Source organism: Watersipora subatra, chromosome 1 (genome assembly GCF_963576615.1).
Source record: "Watersipora subatra chromosome 1, tzWatSuba1.1, whole genome shotgun sequence".
In the NCBI taxonomy this organism is placed as follows: Eukaryota; Metazoa; Bryozoa; class Gymnolaemata; order Cheilostomatida; family Watersiporidae; genus Watersipora; species Watersipora subatra.
The window spans coordinates 22,209,518-22,230,060 of NC_088708.1; the positions used below are offsets into that span (position 1 = coordinate 22,209,518).

At 34.4% G+C, this 20,543-nt stretch overlaps 1 protein-coding gene across 1 annotated transcript; it reads right to left on the reverse strand.

The window, feature by feature from the left end:
- Positions 1 to 732: 732 nt before the first annotated feature.
- On the reverse strand, positions 733 to 19,400 carry LOC137385316 (Y+L amino acid transporter 2-like). The gene is made up of 12 exons (XM_068071756.1): positions 19,275 to 19,400; positions 17,969 to 18,218; positions 17,533 to 17,691; positions 15,916 to 16,051; positions 13,842 to 13,967; positions 10,014 to 10,113; positions 9,335 to 9,503; positions 8,544 to 8,647; positions 7,937 to 8,033; positions 5,759 to 5,908; positions 2,635 to 2,812; positions 733 to 1,529 (listed from the first exon to the last, which is right to left on the reverse strand). Exons 2-12 carry the CDS (start codon positions 18,188 to 18,190, stop codon positions 1,471 to 1,473), a joined length of 1,500 nt encoding a protein of 499 aa, XP_067927857.1. The 5' UTR covers positions 18,191 to 18,218; positions 19,275 to 19,400; the 3' UTR covers positions 733 to 1,470.
- Between the last annotated feature and the right edge of the window lie 1,143 nt (positions 19,401 to 20,543).

The following is a 20,543-nucleotide window of genomic DNA, read 5'->3' on the forward strand; positions in this document are numbered from 1 at the left end:
TTTCTCAAGTTAGTAACTTGAAATAAAAAGGTAAGTAGCCTACTGATTTACTAACATTGTTATGAAGTCAACAGTGTTTCCTGTTTGCCTGATTTCACCAACTAGTAACGCAACAAGCCTACAGTTTGTCCACTGAATAACCTTGTAAACTATATCTTTTCTGCTTTGTACTGTAAGCAAAGATTTTCATTAGAAGTTCTCATGTGTCCAAATCAATGCGGGTAACCAAAACTAACAAGAAACCACAAGATTTACAAAATACTGACTAAAAATAATGGTAAGTATAAACAAAGATAAGTAAAAACAAAAGTAAGTTAAAACAAAGGTAAGTTAAAACAAAGGTAAGTATACACAAAAGTAAGTAAAAACAAAGGTAAGTTAAAAAACAAATGTAAGTTAAAACTACATAGTACTAAATTTGGTTCACCACCAGAAAGAGAGACTACATGCTGACCAGCATGACTGGCTCTATTAGTTTTACCAGCAACTAAGTAGCTCGAGGTAGCCTACACTCGAACTTACCTTACCCTAGAACAGAAACTGTTTTAGGCAGAAGTCTGGATAAACAGACTGACTGATACTTTATTCCCTTTTTGTCTATTAGCCTGAGGTCTATCTGACACCCTTTAAGGCCTCAAAGACTTACGGCGTGTAAATCAGCTTATTTTTAGAGAGAAATACAAAAAGTCAGCCCATGAAATTATCATGTATTAGAAGGCAATATAATAAAGATATAGCAATTTTATTATAATATGATTATACCACAGCAAAAGGTAAGACACACTTGAATGATTAAGGGTGTACCTATATATACAATATATTTTGCGTAAAACAATGACTAATAAAATCATCAAATATACAGTGTCTTTATTTCACTTATTAAAAACAAGGTAAAGCGGACAGAATCAAACACTGATATGTTCAGCTCTGAGGCTGTAAATCAAGTGTGTCCAAAAGCTTGTTCAGCTGATTGTTATCTCGATTATCTCTATCAGTATTACAAAACTTTTTAAAAATATTATGGCACTTTAAAAACAACATATTTATTCAAGGGTCTAAAATTACCTAATTGTTTGGCTTTGAACGATTTCTAAATAAAATGCCCCAAATGTTTATGAGGTGATAGACACACAAAAGTGATATACAATATACAATATAATGCTAATGCAAAACATTTTCTAACCAACAATGTAAATCAGTAGGCAAGAAAGGAAGAATATAAAGAACAAGAATGGTCTATAAAATGCGATAAACAAGAAATAACCGAAGGGATTGCACTAAAAAGGCAGTGACTCATCGGGCAGTGACTCATCAATCAAATAACAACCTTGACAGCTGCGAACTAATGTATGTTATTATGTAAAGTATATATGTGTAAATGCTTAAAACATGATTTTATTATACGAGGTATAAACAGTAATAAACAGTAATGGTCCTATCAATAGTTGAGTTTCTAAAACTAGACTTGTACTAGTCAGCTTTTTCAGAAATAACTCCAAAAGACTTCTGCCCGATCTTTGTGCAGTCAGCTACAAATAAAATAATATTTAACAACACTTATATTCTTTAGTAGATAGTAGGCAATGAACTGCTAACATAACATGCATATCTGCTAGATCAATTCATATGACAAGACTTGCTAACTGATAGAACTTCAGTGAAACTTTTTGCGGCGTGTAAAAGTTGATGTAAAATTCATCATTTGAATGATCAATATAATAGCTAATGATTACTATAATAATAACCATGTTAATAATAATAATGTCCAAAGCCACGCTTAGAGATTAGGAAAAATCACTGCATATGGTGAGAATTAAACTCAAAGATTCAGCTCAACAGCCAGACAGACTACTAACTGCACCACTCAACTACCTTACTGCATTACAGAATAGTTGTGTACATAGTTATTACACCTGATGATCTCTCACAGCATACTAGACTGGGTGTGTACTAGTGCCTCTAATAGCTGCACTTGTTGACATAAAGCCTTGATTAAAATGCTAAATACATTCAAATCTCTATACGTGCAGCTAATTTGTTTAAAGACCTGCTTTTTGTGTGAAGACTGCCAAGACTTGTACACTGGAGCAAAAGTTCTTAGAGGAGTACACAGAAATTCGCTGAATTCATTTGATAGATTGGAAACTTACAACTTTAATTAAAACAGCAAGTATTTACACCTAGTATTATATAATGTATTTGTTTTGATGCTATGTAAACAGTCTATGTAACAAACCAAATTAGTAATCAGTAAAAAAAGTTGGTCCTGCTACTTCGCCTTGAAAACACATGAAAGTGTAAATTTTACAAAACGGAGTTTGGTTAGTAAAAACAACGATAGTGTATCTGACTAATTTAAAATAAGTAAAATTTATACTAATTTGTATTTTTTTAATTTTCAACTTTTACTAGTAGTTTCACCTAAGAATTTACACTCTTTCAAGAAACTGCGGATGTTGTATGCTAGAGATACCTTGGAAAGTACAGCACGATATTAGCTCAAATTTCTATCGACTAAAAAATCTTACAAATATCAATTTTTTTACATATTTTACTTTGTATAAGCTTACCAAAAAAAGAAGCTCAAAACCTAAACTGTTGACCAAACAGAGAATGGGTAGATAATGCACGTACCAACAAATTTGGTGAAAACCTTAGGTTTATTTTTCCATGACACACCAACGAGGTAGACAGGGATACCAGAGAGGGTGATGAGTAGACCCATTCCAGTATCGAGTGGTGCCGCGATGAGAGGAACAACCAGGAGGAAAGTGCAAGCCAATAAGAATATTATTGGTACCGCAATGTGGAACTGCAATAAAAATATGATAGAGGTAAATATTAAATCAGAGCCTCGATACATCTAGCTAGATTACTTTGCATACATGTGATATTGTGCCTCCTGAATATCTAATTCGCTGTCTTGATGAACCACTCTGACGGAGAGAGCAGATAATTCCAATATCAGTTAGAATAGATGTCTTTGAACAGCCATTTTAAATGTATTCAAAGCATGTGCTCTATTTTAACCAATTTTTTTAGGAATTATAAAGTAATCCTCGCTACTTCGTGGTTCAGCTTTCGTAGTTTCAGTACTTCGTTGGATAAAAAATATTCAATAAAGATTATAAAGTATAATAGTGAAAACTAGAATGCATTAAACTCTCTCATACTCTGGCCCAGGGAGATCCCTCCTCAAGCATAATTACGATAGCAGTCGTCATGGTTCGCTGTTTTCTTGTTACATTTCTGAAGTGTAAAAATGCAAAGTGCTTGTGACATCCTTCATAATGCTTCTTGAACACTCCTGACTCTCGAAATAGTTTAATGAACTTGAGAAAAAGAAAAAAATGCTTACAATTAAAAAAGTGACTTTATCAATTACGAGTTTATTAGTTTATTTTACAGACTTTCACTTTGATGAACCACGAGAATTAGGAATTACTGTACTGATCACACCTAATGCAAGCTGAGTCATCACATCAAGGCTGATTTTAAAAACAACCCAATCGTTCCACCTGAGGCAGTATTATAAAGGAAATTAGCATACTCAGATACTGTTCAATTACTCCCACCTGTAATAGGTTATATCATTTATCACATGACAAACCAGTTCAAGCAGACACCTACTATCTATTAGTCTAGAATACAGTCTTTCACTTAAATTAAATTCACTCAACTCATTAACTGATCAAATAGGGTCTCATCTTTGCTTATTAAATGGCCTTGACCCCTTTTGCTGCATTACCCTTACCGTTAAATAGAAACTATTTTAATTTTATAATAGTTAGTAGGATAATGCTGACACCTTGTAATTTCCTGTCTGACGACCTGCATTGCTCCCTGTCAACAGACTTCTTGCTCAAGTGTGTCACATGATCTATTACAAAATGTAGGTTTTACTTGTTTGTTCACACTCTATTCAGTGTGTTATGAAAGTAGTTGTACGCCTATAATAGCGCTATGTGTTCTTTAATTATGTGACACGAGGTACTTATATATACATAAGTAAATCTTATTTTTATTAAAAAGTTGCATCTCATAGTTTATAAAATGGTATATATATTATATATATACCATTTTATAAACTATGAGATGCAACTTTTTAATAAAAATAAGATACAAACTATATATATATATATATACCTATAATAGGTACATATATATAGTTTGTAATTTTGTGAATCTGTGAATTGGTCTGCCCAGCTACAGCTATTAAAATCTTGGAATGAAAAGCTCGCATATTGCTGGATTTGAACACACAGCGTTTACAACCACAAGTTTCTAACCGCATGTTTAACCACTGAGCTACACAGTCTTTAGAATTCTAGTGTCTTATCATATACCGCATAGCCTTTCCTCGATTGCAAATGCTAAATGACGTATTAATTGATACATTGCGCCCACGGGTTACGATGCTCGCGTTATAAAATATTTTTTGCTTGACTATGAAACACGATGCTTTTTCATCCTTGCCATACTAGGGCAAATTTGTTTTTCGCCATATGATATCAATAAGAATTTCTGTCAAATTAAACTTTGGTGATTGCTATGGTTACGGTTAACTTAAGCTCATACTTATGTTATGCTTATAGTAAAAACGGATTCGCAAGCAGATACACGTAGGTAATAAAATTTTAGTTAAAAGTTTACTAAAACGGTAAAACTTTCTTCAAGTATGTTTTTAGGAAGCTAAATTCATATAAGTTATATTCAGCGTTTATGTTACGCGTCTGTCTCGAAAGTAAGAACTCTGCACGTAGTACATTGTAATGTTACATTTTCTTGCAGATCATAACCATAAAATGCACTAAAGTTATTGTAGTTTACTATAGTTACTAAAGTTAACATATTGTTTTGTTACTACTTTTTAATGATGATGATTTTTACCAGAAGGTAATTGCATTAGACAATTACTATGAGTTTTTATACTACTCCATATGTTTATACGATATTTTTGCCTTATGAAGCCAACACTAAAACGAACTAAAATCATATAACTGTATACCAAATTTTTTATTATAACCATAGCACAGCAGACTACATTTAGCCATTACTTGCTAATGACTTCACATTTACATTTAAACACCTTTATAGTTTTATTTTTTCTCCTAATTTATTTCATCAAAACACTTCTTTCATGAGATGAAATTTAAAAGTTACAGTTGTTTGAAAAAGTTTGAAAATCCTTACAGTTGTTGTCTTTTCTTTCAATTTATTTGAACTGCACAAAAAAGAATTTTTCATCATTTGAAGTTTAAAAGTTAAAAACATAAATGTTGTATACGTTAAATAAAAATAAATTTTTTGTTCAAAGACTTTTTTATTATCCAGGCAATGCCGGGCATTCATCTCGTATATATATATATATATATATATATATATATATATATATATATATATAAGAATGCTGTGAAAATGCTGTGTCAAATTCATTCAAAGAACAAAACCAATGACCTATCTCTTAAATTGATTTTTTAATTACAGGCATAAAGCTTTTCATTACGAATTTAATGGCTTCAGGAATGAAAGATAAAGCATTCTGGTCACATTTGTACAAAGTTTACCAGTTTATACTTTGTACGGATACCAATTTATTTCCTTTTTGCCCTGGATATGGTAACAACCTAAATCCTTGTTTTATAAAGGTTCCACGAGAACAATAACAATAACAGAATTTATCAACATCAATGATTAGTATCCTTAATATGTTGAGTACCCAAATTAAAACCAAAAAACTGTAATTCCTAAAATATACCTTGATTGGTCGATGCATGTCGGGTCGCTTCCATCTCAGATACACCATAGCAAAGATGGAGCCTCCTACTGACAGCCATTGTACAAAGCTCATATAATTAATGAGACCGTATATATCATTGGGAATTAGCATGACCAGCGAGATAGCTCCCTGTGGGTATGAAATACAAATATTAGTTGCAAGAAAAAATAATGATCTAGTATATCATGCAACTACATTTCTAAGTTTGCTACAAATGATGGCCATAAAAAATGATACTTGTGACAACAAATGTAAAATAATATTTCTAGCAAATTGTCAGTCTACTCCGGCACATATAATACTATGTATATCTTAACTATAATAATATATGGCTACATATAATACTATATATATCTTAACTATAATAATATATAGCTACATATAATACTATATATATTTTAACTATAATAATATATGGCTACATATAATACTATATATATATCTTAATTATAATAATATATGGCTACATATAATACTATATATATCTTAACGATAATAATATATAGCTACATACAATAATAGTAATATTAAAAATAATAATAATAGTGATGGTGATAATAATACAAAAAGAACCCGAAAGACCTAGGAACAACTTGTGATTGACAGGTGGTACAACTATCTTGAGAAACTGAAACTACATGTAATAAGGTGAGCAGAGCAAAGAAAGGAGTGGATGTAAAAAGGAGGGGATGTAGAAAGGAGTGGCTGTAGAAAGAGGGTCTAACACTCAATGCTGAGTACTCTGTCAAGACTATAGGAAAAGTTTGCCAATGGTGAGAATGTGTAAGCAGAGAATTGAGACTGTCTCTGTGAATGTATAAAGTTAGCCATGAACGTTTCTGTTGTAAGCTGTACTCTCCAGACACATGAAAATTTTTGATCTACCTTATTTTAACACATGATATCAAACTTAAGCACAGAGTCTTGTAGGGAGTTTTTGGGATTTTAATGCTTATGCGCATAGAAAAAAGGAAATCAGACACCATTTGAGAAAATAGGGTAGATAATGCGTTCTTAAAGTCAGCTACTACATTTGATGTCAATACGGCGAGAGAAAAAAAGAAAATGTAAAAAATATGCCAGCACCTAGAAGAGGAAGTTTTAAGACTGTGTATGGAACATATAAGCAACGAAGATCCCAACTGTGATCGGAGCAATCAAAACAGGATCGCGTCTTTTCTCGCCATTTTTGCGATTAATCTATTATTTGGGATAATACAAGAGTCAGCCTTGCTAGGATATGCATTAATATGAGAAAAGTTTTAGAACCAAAAATAAAGCGTGAAAAAAAAGGGTTGTGTTTTCCCCTTGGAGAGCTCAAGGCAGTCACCTGCTTCGAAGAGAAGATGCGAATCGCAGTAACAAATTTAGTAATGATGATAATGAACATTAAAATTTGAAGATAAAACCTAAAACAAAGGAACTTTAAATGTCTATAATATATAACTAATATTCTGGTGCATCAAATACTGATGAAGAGAAATTAGAACGTTTTTAAAAATTATGCTTCAGAGTTGTGCTACTTGATATGGACAGTTATGGTCAGCTTCTAAATGCTGAGGAGCTAACTGTGTTATTACATATTTGCTTTCTAAAATACTCAGATCGTATCTCCAATCTGCCTGACCATTACTTTCTTACTTTTCCAAAAAATCCACTACACCTGATACCAGACACCAACACTTTGCCAATTTACATTATAGAACGTCTTTTTCTTCCAATATTCATAATTTTATTTTACTTTTCTTAATTTAATTTGTGTCTCATGGTCTAATTTACTCTGAATGGCACGATTGACCGGTGATAAGAGTTCATATCTCTATTCCATTTAAAAGATATAATTAAGACTGACTCTGAACTTACCGTAAATGCACTATAGAGGATTACAAAAGAAAAGGCAGACAATTCCACAGATTGTACACACATGTAAAGTTGCACTACAGGTTCACTGCCATTGCCGATGAACAGACAAAGGGAACAGATGGTGAAAACATTGCAGGAAATGCGAAGCACTCATTTGCGCAAGGCATGTTATTAATGGATGGCTATTAACATGCTTTAGTTAATCCTAGTAAGCTCGTGTGTCTGGTTAGAGGAAATCAGGAAAAGTACAAATATACTTTCAATTATGAGTAAAAGGCATAAGGAATTACTTACAGTAATCAGAATAGCCGGCAGCGGTGTAAGTCTCTTCGCATGAATCATTCCCAGAAATTCTGGCAGATGACCTTCTCGAGCTCCCACAAAGTTTAGTCTAACAAAATATTTAGTCATACTCATGTATCTACCATTTTAATCACAAACCAGAATTGACCAAGCCATGATATGCAATGCTATGAGCTGAAGCCTTAATAGAGTTATTCATAGATATACTCAAATACTTGTATTTTTTGTGTCTATGCATAAATGGCAACACTGTGATTCGCCCGAAGTGCAGCTAAATCAGCTCAAGTAAGACTTGGCAATGAAAGAAAATTAAAATACTAAAACAAATGGAATTTGAGCCAATTTTGAATGTAAAAATGGCCAGGACAATAGAGTAACTATGCTATTGCTTGCAGTTTTTATATATTTTACAGTATTATACAAAAAAATTACAGATTTAAGTTGGTGTTTGTGTAAAATAGACAAAATCTCTTCTTTGGTTCCCAGACCCTCTGTCTTTCACCCTCCCATTTGTATTTAACCACTAAGATGATGTTAGACACGAACAGCAAGTTGGTTTAGACAGAAGACAATGACAAAACGTTAAACAAGAAATTACCTTCCGGAAGTGAAAAGCAGACCGTTCACTCCTCCAAAACAAGAAAGGGCCACACAAACAGGCATTATCCACGACATGACACCCAAGAATGTGTCACCAAATGTCTACAAACACAATTTTCTTCACTCGCAGTAAGGTGCACACAACACCTAAAAACACACCACACCTAAATACGTTTAACACCTCAACTCACATGGACTCAACACCTAAACTATTCAGAATCGTAATCTAAATACATTCAACACATAAATACATATGAACTCTTGAATAAGCCAGCAACTCAGCACCTAAATATGTTAAAAACCTGAATACAGACACAAACATTCAACTTCTTAGTACATTCAGCTCCTTAACACGTGCAACAACTAAGCCAACATTGCTAAAAGTATACAATGTAATCATGTTATCTGTACAAGAAAGATCTTTACACTCACTTCACAAATGTGATGAAAGACTGATATTTCAATAGCAAGTTTGACTAAAAGACTTTGGCCATAGATTATGTAGCATATCTTTTGTCAACAGCAAGATAATATCTATTATCTACGCATGAGAGGACAACACTAAAAAGGAGTTGGAACGGCATGGCTAATGAACAGGGTTCTTTCTCGCAAGTATACAATGTAACAAAAATATTATCTTAATTTTTCAAAGGTGAGCTGGTATGACTACAAAAGCTGTCAAAGAATGCTTTTCTATATTTAGTAACGGTAGACCCCTAAAGCATTCCTGGAGAAGGTAAATTGGTTATTAGGGTGCTGCCTTTGCCGCAGCGGTAATAGACTACTTACAATAGCGACAGCTGGAGAAGCCAGAATGGTGTCTACATCCATTTTGCTGAAATAGACGGCATTAGACAAAACATAGACGAAGGTGACGATTGGCAGTGAAATGTAGATCGCTCTAGGAAGTGTTTTTTCTGGGTCCTTGATCTCTTCGGTGACCACATTTAGGAAGTTCCTGTGAACATAGGAAAGAGCAACATAAGCGCTCTGATAAATTCTACACAGTGTCACTTTCCCAACGTACATATGGTTTTAGTAACACATTTACTTGTGTTGGAAAATTTTCCAAAAGCTTTGTGTGTGGTCTATGGCAGCGTTTGTTAAGAGCTCTAACAAGGGATGAAGCTTTGTATTAATGGTATTATATGCAACTATTGCAGTGAGAGCTACCAGGTACCCTGTAATAGTCAGCATTGATCTCCTATATATCTATAACTATGATACGTGTAGAAAGCCTGGCTCCGGTCAAGAGTACACTGAGTCCTCATCTAAAATGTTGCTTCTCACCAATTTCTGTATTATTTTTGTAAGCTATAACCCAGCAAACTGCCCTAAAATACTAGAGAATTATTGTCGTACAATTCTCCCATTTGCATTATGAGTGATCCATGATACACATGGGCGTGCAGTCTGACCATCTCTCAGGCTACTCGTACAAAAGAATGATTGACTCAGTCACACCTACCATCCAGCGTAAGAGAAGAGGGATGAGTAAATGGAGAGTGAAATACTTTCCACGTCCCAGATGGAAGTCTTGAATGGCTCTCTGAAGTTGGATACGTTTCCTAACAAGTAGAGAGAAAATGATTTCATCACCAAGCTGACCTTTAGTGACCTTTAGGTGTTAATAACATAATGTGATAGCCACAACGAAGGAATTATATTTATAATCTAACTCAGGAGTAGAGAACCTGTGGCTCTCGAGCCATATGTGGCTCTTTTGATGATTGCATCTGGCTCTTTGATAAATCAGTGGAAAAAATAATTCATATTTTTGCTGTTAATTTAGTTAACATAATACAGTAGACGCTCCTATAACGTATACTTCATATAACGCAAATTTTGGCTAATGTAAAGGATTTATTTGCTTCCTATTATGTAAAAAATTCCATATAGCGTGAAGCATCAAGTCCGACAAACTCTCCATTTTGATTTGAATGATAATCTATTTTGCCGCACTTTTGAAAAAAAACAATGTGCATATAGCGTTATAACTGTTATACATATACGTTATACAACTTCCATAAAATTTAGTTTGTCGTAATAGATCGTCATATGTGTCGACAAAACAAAGAATAAGTAGCTTCGCAATTGTTAATCAATACCTGAAGGCGATCGATTGGTGCAGGTATTACAGTGTCGGTCCACCAATCTGAATGTTGCGAGTTGGAGTATCGACGAAAGTTCTGTTTGACGAACAGGTAGTACCGCTTTTTTGTAAAATATTTTGTTGTTTTGCTTTTTTTTAGACATACAAAATATTTGCTATTAGTATTACTTTTCAGAGTAGAATTTGCTCTTTAAAAAAAATAAGCAAACCGTTGTAAATGAATGTACATGTAGAATTTATTTTGTTCAAATGGCTTGTTAGTTAATACAAAATAAACGGAAAAAATAAATCAATTTTTCTTATACTCTAAAATTGTTCAAACGTACTAAATTTGTTGGTCTTCCTTTTCCATTTTATGTTTTCGAGATTCAAAATATACATATGGCTCTGCTAGAATTCAATTTTGAAACATTTGGCTTTTTGGCTGTCTCAGTCAAAAAGGTTCCTGACTCCTGAGCTAACATCTTTATTATAATAAGAGACGTGTTTGTCAGTCCACAGCCACAGTGGAAAGTTGATAAAAAAGGCTGTATCATACGGGGGTTGAACCCGCGTATACTAATGTTTACATTATGGGAGAATAAGTATATCACTATTTGTGAGATGAACTGAGTTACTATAGAAAACGCAAGCAGTTCAGGGAAGACATAAAATATTTCTCAAAACGTCAAGTTAGGTTAAAAGAGGCAGACTAGAAGGGCACTATCATCAATTACTACAAATGTCTCTGATGAAAACTCTGTTAACAGTTGTTAACAAGAAACACAACTGATGTTAACACATCGAAAGTGTTAAATATTGAATACCTGAATAGTCTAATCAAAACATCCACACATTAAATGTATTAATAATAATCATGTCAGCGGTAGTCTGTGAGGCAGCGATTTGAACGATTAAAAAATACATCACCATTCCTCATTGCTATTATCTGAATAAAGTTATTTGGATAAGTATTAAAACTAGTTTTTAAAAAACTTAGCTTTCTACCATCTGCCTTCAACTCTTATCCAGTAAACAGAAGATTTGTTAGTTTTAGTTATTATTTGTTTTTCAAGGACGGCACAAACTCTGATAACAAACACTGATTTCATATTAGAACATAACATCCTAACATGACATATTTATACTTTATATTGAAGCAAAAAGATTTAAAAAGTGAGTCAGTTAAAAAAAGAGTTTACATCTACTGTAGCTGTGACAGCTTCTTCCACGTCCTTCGTCGACCACTCTTGCATCAGGTAAAAGTGTCAAAGAACTCTACCAAGGCAGATACCTAAGGTATTTAACACTTCATTTAGGACAATAGTTATATATTATATTATAATATTTTATATTATATCTTCGTATAGTATGATATATTATTATTACAGGTACTATAGCAAAGTAACAGTTCATACTGTAGTGGGCAGCAGAGTATCACATCCGTCGGAGCCAAGTCAGTTTTATTATGTTACTAGAGGAATGCCCGGAGTTGCACGAGTATTAAAAACCAGCTTATAATGTAGTTGCCTGCCACTTGCCATTAGCTTGGCACATTGCCAATGACTAATTTAAGTAAGTTAGTTACCTACGGCTTTTACTAATACATAAAATGATGTTGCGCCGTAACGGAGAGCGGTAGCATATTTTCACCCACATAGCGACATATATTGCCCAATGACTCCATCAATTTCACGTAGCTAAATTGGTAAGATATTTGCCTGGTGAATGGGAGGTTCTGAGATCAAATCTTCTGCAATACGGATTCATCATTCCAATAGTTTAATAGCTATAGCTGGACAAACTGAACTACAGATTTTGAGAGTTATATATATAGACGGAGAGCTTTACAGCGATGCTCTTACAATGTGACAAAAGGAACAACACAGCTCTAGTGCATAAACAACAGAATAGAATCTATTTATGGTGACAAGGTTAATAACTATTGCTCTGGCACAGAAGCTGAACACAAGCATCGCTGCACTCGTTGGCTCGTTAAGACTACAATCTATTTCAGCAGTCGAGACAATGAATGTCTATTCAAGTTGAATGAAGAAGTCATATTATGATATTATCTAGGGAATAAATATAGAGAAAGTTTGCACTCATCTCTAGTTCGTGAGAGATTGACCCTTTTTGTAACTCATTATAACATATTGATTACATAGAAGGGTTCATATTGTACATGAAGACACTAGTAGTAACTGGTGCTGAAGGAGGAACTGAATGGACCGCCAATTTTTAAAAGGCCCTGCACAGCCATTAAGTGATTGGATACTTTTTTGATGAGTCATACACTTCAACACAACAGCTAAGGGTAGTAATCCCTTACATATGGTGGGAAAAACAAACTAGAGTAAATACAAATGTTAATAGTTGCAAGTAAAACTGTTTACAATCACTGATCATTGTCTCAAATTGCCGAGCATGAGTTGGATCCTTCCTAAAGATCCAAATCGTACTCAGAAATTTGAGGTAAGAAACGTAAAACGGAGGAGATGATGGGTTAAACTAAAATGGAACTAGTCACTGTTGCACCAACGGACTGCTATGGTGATGGTTTGAACATTACAACATTTTTATGTCAGATAGATTTGTTGTGGAAAGGCTACAAACATCCATCCTACAGTACATGTGCACGGCAGCGGGAGGAATGAAAATTGGATTATTGATCTGCCGTTGCAGCAGGTAGCCATGCTCGTAATTGGGTTATCTATTAATCAAGAATTATTCATTCAACAGAAATACTCTATTCTTGATGTGAAGTGTATATGGCCTTAACAAACCTGTTCTATGTGAAGCTTTATTGATTTTCAGAGCTAACTAAGTCTCGGCTGGCAAATATCCAAAGAGCTTGTAAAGGCTTGTATACATTATTATTCCTATATTGTCAGAGCAAACCTATACAGCTCAAATTTTCAAATTATTCACACAATGTACATCGTTTTCAAAGACATTCCGCTAATGTTTGCTAACAGTATAGAGCCCTCCCACTAACCTAACACACTTTTTAAACAAGTACGCATCAGGGCTAACGGTAGCTATGAAAGTGACCAATCAGATCTTCAGGTGCCAAAGTAAAATCACTTTTCAAAAAGAAAAGTTTAAAATGAATATAGTCTATTAACGATGACTAGAAAAGCACAAAAACAATAACAAATTTTAGGCTAATGAAAGAGATGGCTGTTGTTGAAGAATACTCACCCTGGGCTATCATTACTATTCCTGCAATAATGATTATCATAAGTGCTGCCAACTTGGCTGCTGTGAACAGAGTCTGTACTCTTGAGGCCACCTTCACACTCACTGCGTTGATCACAGTAAGAGTAACTACAAAGTGATGTGTGCAAAGTATTAGTCATAGTAACCAGCACTCCACGGCTGTTGGTATACAAGTCTTACATTATAATGTATACTGTACTACGACGAGCGAGTAAGCAACTTGGGGTTTTTGGATTCTCCAGGCGTATGAGGTACATATATGGGGTACATATACGTATGTATATATACGTATATGTACCTGTACATACATGTATATACGTATACGGTATGTACGTATGCAGGGTACATATACAGGGTACTTGTATGGGGTAAACAGATTCTAATCTAAAACCTGTGCTGGCTTCTGCCTTGATTAGCGTATGCACAGAAATATGATAACTGAGTTAATTAGGGCTCATTGAGTGTGCCTCCCGATACATCATTGAAAATAACTAAAATAACAGCTACAATAACTGAGCATTTATTCCATAACAAATATATCCAGTAAATGCTGAGAACATTTTATCGGATTTATCAACAATCATCCTCTAATCTATAGAGTAAATGTTGCGCCAATGACAGAGTATTAAAAGCTACAAGTAGAAGATAACTCCACATTTACGGATACGAACAAGACTAAAAGATTGCAAAGATATTTTTCAACATTCTCTATGTGTCTCTTTCTAGGTATGCGTGACGAATTTGGAAATGCTGTATGTATACCCTACAGGATGAAATTATTCGCGGAGTTGAATTTTGCGAAAATTGTCTTTTCAAGCATATTCATGGATCCAATTATTCGCGAATAAATTAATCCGTGAAAGCAGCTAGCAATAGAGTAAAATCTTCATATGCATATACCACGCCTTCAGGCTTCTGTTTAGCTAAGAATTTTATGTCGATCATGCTAAGCTATAAATTTTTGGCTGCATTCAGAGGTTTTCATGAATGTTCATCGATTCAGAGGCTTTTGGTGAACCAACAACTTGTGGTAAGTTATGAGTATTTTCAACGTAAAGAACTGAAGGAGATTTTTTCGATGACGATGTCGTACCGAATTCCAAATAACTTGTGACAACTTTGAATAATTTTGTAAAGAAGTGTGATGCATTGGCAATGGGAAATGAAGCCGCGGCAAAGATTTTAAATGAATTTGGAACTCAGCTACGTTTACTAACTCTGCCTAGCGGCTAGTTTTTAATTTGAGGTAGTAGTTATTCTCCCTTGTGTTAAAAATAAAACTAATTATTAGCAGATTTTAATAATTCGCGGATTTGACTGTACGCGAACTCGCGAATTATTAAATCCATCGAATACTTTCATCCTGTAGGGTATATGTATATGTGCATAACTTCTTATTTGCAGTAGTTTTCAACAGCATCATCAACAAAATGACGTTTTTCATTACGTAACAAAAGAAAAAAAACAAAAAACAGAAATCGTCAATTGTTGTGTGAGTTCAACAAAAGTGTTTTAATCTGGTAATCTAACAATATTGCAAATGAGTTACGATAGTAAATTGTGGGTTGTAGTAACAGAAAGTTTATAAACTGAAACATACGATGGTTCATGTAGTATGTTGGGTGCCACAAAACGGAAACCGATGTTTGTCTTATATGTTGAAGGATTTAAGGATTTGCGGTAAGTCGTCATAACCAGTTAGCAAACAGAAGTCGATAAAATGACAACATACACTGGTTATGCTCCTATAATCAATACTCCATGCAATTACGACTCGTGTTCAGCAAACCCAATCTTATCTTTTCACCAGCTAGTTTGAAGATGAGTGAGATACTCATAATACTAGTCAAGTTCAACTGCGTCAGCGAGAATGTAACCCTCTCCCCCGCCCTAAGCTTGCAACTGATAGCACCCAAACACTCGCTGACTGTAGGTCCTAGACTCTTGCAGTCCTGGAAATTTTTTACTCAACATGGAGGAGCATCATAAAAAGTTTCGTAAAATCAATTTTTAAACACTGAACATGACCTGCCTGTTGGGAGAACCAAATACTCACTTATGCAGAAGGCAGCTAGACAGCTGACGGCCATTTTGGGAGGTTCGCATGAGGAGAATGCGGGTTTGACAATATAGTAGCCAAAGGTGAGTGAGACAATGGCCTGAGCAGTTGGTCGAATCACTATTAAATTTACCTGCGCAAAACACAATTAGGCGATATTTATAAATCTGTCTGTATAAGGCACTGAAAACAGAAAGTTAAAAAGAGAACTTGCAGCTGCCACTGAAATTTAATAAAAATAAGAGCATATAGCTACATAAATGTAGCTATATAATTCAATAAATTTAGAAGAGCAAAAACATATATTTGATATTTTAGTTCACAGACCAAGTGAGAAAAAGTGTATAAACAGCAATCCATAATAACTAAGGAGTGTTTTGTATATATCTATAAAAACCTAGTGAGCCTATCTGTCAAATCTTTTGATACAACATGGAGAGTTGAACGACCTTTCTCAGAAAGTCAAACAGTTGTCAAATGGTGTCTTTTTTCAAACGGAGCATATTCATCAAATTGTCATAATTGGTCTGCATACAATGATGTTGCAATACAATGCTAAAACATTTTAACATCCACTTAAAATAGCTGACAGGCTGAGCAGGTGACATTGATGTCATAAAATAATATTGTAATAAGCCTTACTATGCAATGTCTGGCAGTTTGCCAAGTATATAGGCGTCTTTTTCATAGCGAATCAATCTTTATGTTCCCATTGTGATAAAAGAGTCAACACAATGCCCGGAAATCACGATATATATGACTCTTAAAATGCTTTTACACAAAAGACAAGAACAAGAAATATAAATCTAATGACTGTTGGCTAAGGTAATCACTAACGCCCCTTTGGCCAATCAACAAACTCGACATTGATTTGCAATGTTGGTCATTCCTTTCAGTTGGATAATACTATAGCAACAGTAGTTCCTGTATTCAAACATGAAGCTGATGCAATGCGGCTGATGTAATGCATGTCTGTACGCCAAACCAGTTTCAGCTAGTATCAGGGCTAACTAAGGTAATCTACGAAAGCATCATTAATTTCTACCACATGTGCTCGACATGTCTACCTTTCGTAATTCAATCAGTAGCCCATCAGTGCTTTCTCCTTTTTTACGTTCTTACAGTGTAATCTATCTCAAGTGGTCAGCATAGTATGTGAAACATTTCACCGGTGAACAATAACGTAAAAATTAGCAGGTTAATTTGATTTGAAAGAATGAAAAAAACTGGACTGCGACACATTTTAGGTGCTGCTAAAATTGATGCGGTATCATACCGTGAGGTGAGATAAAAACTCATCATTGCTGATGACTTTGATTATAAAGTGGAAATGATGTCATATTAAAAGAGCAGCGACTGAGACAGACAGGCTCTGCTTATTCACGCTATACAACCTCTTCTTGATTTGCTCCTTCAATGCCGCCAATTTTCAAAGCAAATAAAGCCACAATAAAAATTCCTTTATTCCAGTTTGGTCTTTGTCACGCTTTCAACTCATACGTGTGTAGGAATAAACAATGCCAACAGATCGAATCCAGTACAAACCCATTGGTTTGCTTGTAAACACAAGCTGTCCGTAGTACAAAAAGTGAAATAGATAATTTTGTTCCCTACCCAAAGCTGCAAGAAAGCTGGCAATGGTCCAAAGGCCTCATAGAGATAGGCATAATCTCCACCAGACTTGGTTATGGTTGTACCAAGCTCGGCATAGCAGACAGCACCAACCATCGACAGCAGCCCGCAGAATGCCCAAACACTTAACGACAGTCCAACCTGTCAGCATGGAGAAAAATTAAAAAATGGTAGATTCTAGCTAGGAATAATAACACATCAAATACTGGATAGCTACAAACACACTGAAGTTTTCCGGCAGCCTCCAAATGAACTCAATTACTCTCAGCAGGAAAAAAGCAGATTATTGGTTTTTAGACTGATTAATCAACTCAAGCAGACAATCAAGAGTGTAGAGCCGAAGCGTGAGTTAATAACCATTGACACGCAATTAGCAAAATATTTGCTTATTATCGACTACGGTGTGTGTTTTTATTACCGATCCTGTCTTTTCCAGCACACCAGTAGGCGACACAAATATCCCACTACCGATGATTGTGCCAACTATTAAAGCAACCGCTCCAACAAGACCGAGTTCTCGTTTTAACTTCACTCCTTGTACAGAGTCAGTGCTCACATCTCCAGATGCGTGTGAGCTAATCGCTTCAGTTGTGTCTTTATACACTTGTGAAGAGTTATCACCACCCTCTCTGTCTACCATTTTTTACTGTGGAGCGATGACCTTTGATCTATTGGAAAAGGAAGAGATAGGTATAATCTGTTCTTCTATCTAAAAAAGTGTTGTGACACAAACACCGAGTTAATAATAATTAACCAAAGGAGCTGATTCTGGAGTCAAGAAGTTAACAATATAGAGCCTTGCACATAATATTCAGCTTTTCTATTAAACATGTGAAATGTAAACACCCACTCGTATAGAACTGGATTCGTCATCGCTAGCTGTAGGTAGTCAAATGCTTACCGTATCATAAACATAGTAGGAATATTGAAATTTCTCTAATGCTCTAATAAATGCGGACTCAAAATTAAATAAAATTATTAACGCATATCTAAAAACACATAGGAAATTTCAAATAAACAATAGACATTTTTAGAATTAAAGGAGAAGGCAATGCCAAACGAATCCGCACGTGCATTATGGAATGGCAAAAAATGTTTCAATATATAGTTTTACTTTGGTTGACTCTCTGAATTTTTCTAATTGCTACAATATGTATCTAGCAGCTTACTGTTGGTTCTGTTTTATATCGGCCTACGTGTGGCTTACTATTAGTTGATAATTAGGTTAGTACTTGATAATGATTACTTAATGATTATTACTTGATTGGTTATACAAATCTATGTATTGTCTATGTTTGTATAAACAATAAAGTTTAAATGCTCTTAGCAGAACACACGACCATGTATTGAAAAACACTAATACTGAGCTTAAAAAATAGTTGTTGCTATTTTGGTTTTTTAAATATACTTGTAGGTTAAGATAACAATCACAAACGGAAGCAGCTAATCTTGTGTTTCATATTATTATGTTAAGATTAACAAGAAGCACGTAACTTTAGAATATTCAATAAAACTTGCTTATATGCTTAAACGTCGACAAGTATAGCATTAATTGTAAAAACATATTTAAACTTCCACCAAAAAATAAACTATCTTAAATTGGTGTTGAAAAAATTGCAAAGTACGCCTCGGTATTTACGAGAGACAGTAAAATTGGCAATTATAATTTTTAATAATGTAACAAAAACAATATTTGTCAAAACGTTGATGCACACCGATCATACCTTTAATGATTGGAGACTTAGCAGAACCAGCAGTAGAAAGTCGCTTTTGTAACTTCAATCTTTTTCGTGTATTTTACATAGATTTGTTGAAGTATGTACTAACGATACAAACTTATTTAGTCAAGCACAAACTAAAGCGCCAATTGTTAGAGTCAATTGTTATCAAAAGTTAACACTAATATAACGCTTCACGTTTGATAATGAAACTGATCGCGTGGTGCTATTTATAAGCGAGTTGAAATCGCTGAGAGTTTCTTAGCAACGATTCGTTACGCTATATTAGACTGTGTTTAATAAGTCCATTAGCCTTTGCTTTGCGAGCATACATTATATGAGATCGTTCTTTCACATATTTTTCTTCAGATTTCGAGCTATTATAAAATAAATTCTTTTTTACGCAATGTTATGGCGAATGAACGTCTGTGATAGGTCAGACTAGATAAAAATATTCGAGGCAACCCCCCCCGAACCAGGCAAAGCCGGACCGGACACTTGGTTATAGCAGCGTCGTTTAAAAAAAATTACGCCACCGAAAGTTCAAATAGTTTTAAAAGTTCTAAGCAAATTCACGTTGCTATATAAAATTTTGTTGCAAATTGAGGTATTGAATCAGATATGCAATTTATACTGTCATACACAGACAAACTGCAAAGCAATACAACAGTCATACTGTTGTATTGCTTTGCATTTGTGTTATTATTGAAGTTGATAACAATAGCATATAGTATGTTGCATTCATTAAAAGATAACTGGCTAAAATTATTTGTAAAAGTTGTGTAGCCGCCCAAGAAAAAAATTGAGTAGTAATAGTAGTAGTATTCACATTAATGTTTCCCTTCGAAAACTCTCCTCTTTTTTGTTTACTTATAGAGACATTTTGAAGAAAAGTGTTTTACGCTGACTAAAACTGGAAAACGTTGACTGACAAGTGATGCCATTCTTACTTTGTTCACCCACAGGCCACCACCTGTTTCTGAAAGAGGAACTGCTTTAAAAAATACTATAATCACAAGCTGCAGCTCTTCTGCATCTCCCAGCACGAGCCGAAATATGAGTGAAGAAATTTTTGTCAATAATTTCTATATCCAATGTAGGTTTCTCGTTTATTGCTTATGATATATCAAACTGTGCAACAGATTTTTGCAAAAGTTATTTTACATTGCAATCAGTTTGAGTTTTTAATTTATATGTATTTTTTAACAGGTAACTACAAAAAGGTATGGGAACAAAAATGCAGTGTGATTAACAAATGTAGTCTTTATGTACGCT

Excerpts from the sequence above, each read along its gene's own strand:
- LOC137385316 (XM_068071756.1), bottom strand. The coding sequence starts at position 18,190 with ATGGTAGACAGAGAGGGTGGTGATAACTCTTCACAAGTGTATAAAGAC. Across the intron at positions 8,034-8,543 it reads CTGCTTTTCACTTCCGGAAG|ACTAAACTTTGTGGGAGCTC; the intron begins GTAATTTCTTGT and ends ATATTTTGTTAG. Across the intron at positions 1,530-2,634 it reads GGTTTTCACCAAATTTGTTG|CTGACTGCACAAAGATCGGG; the intron begins GTACGTGCATTA and ends TTTTATTTGTAG.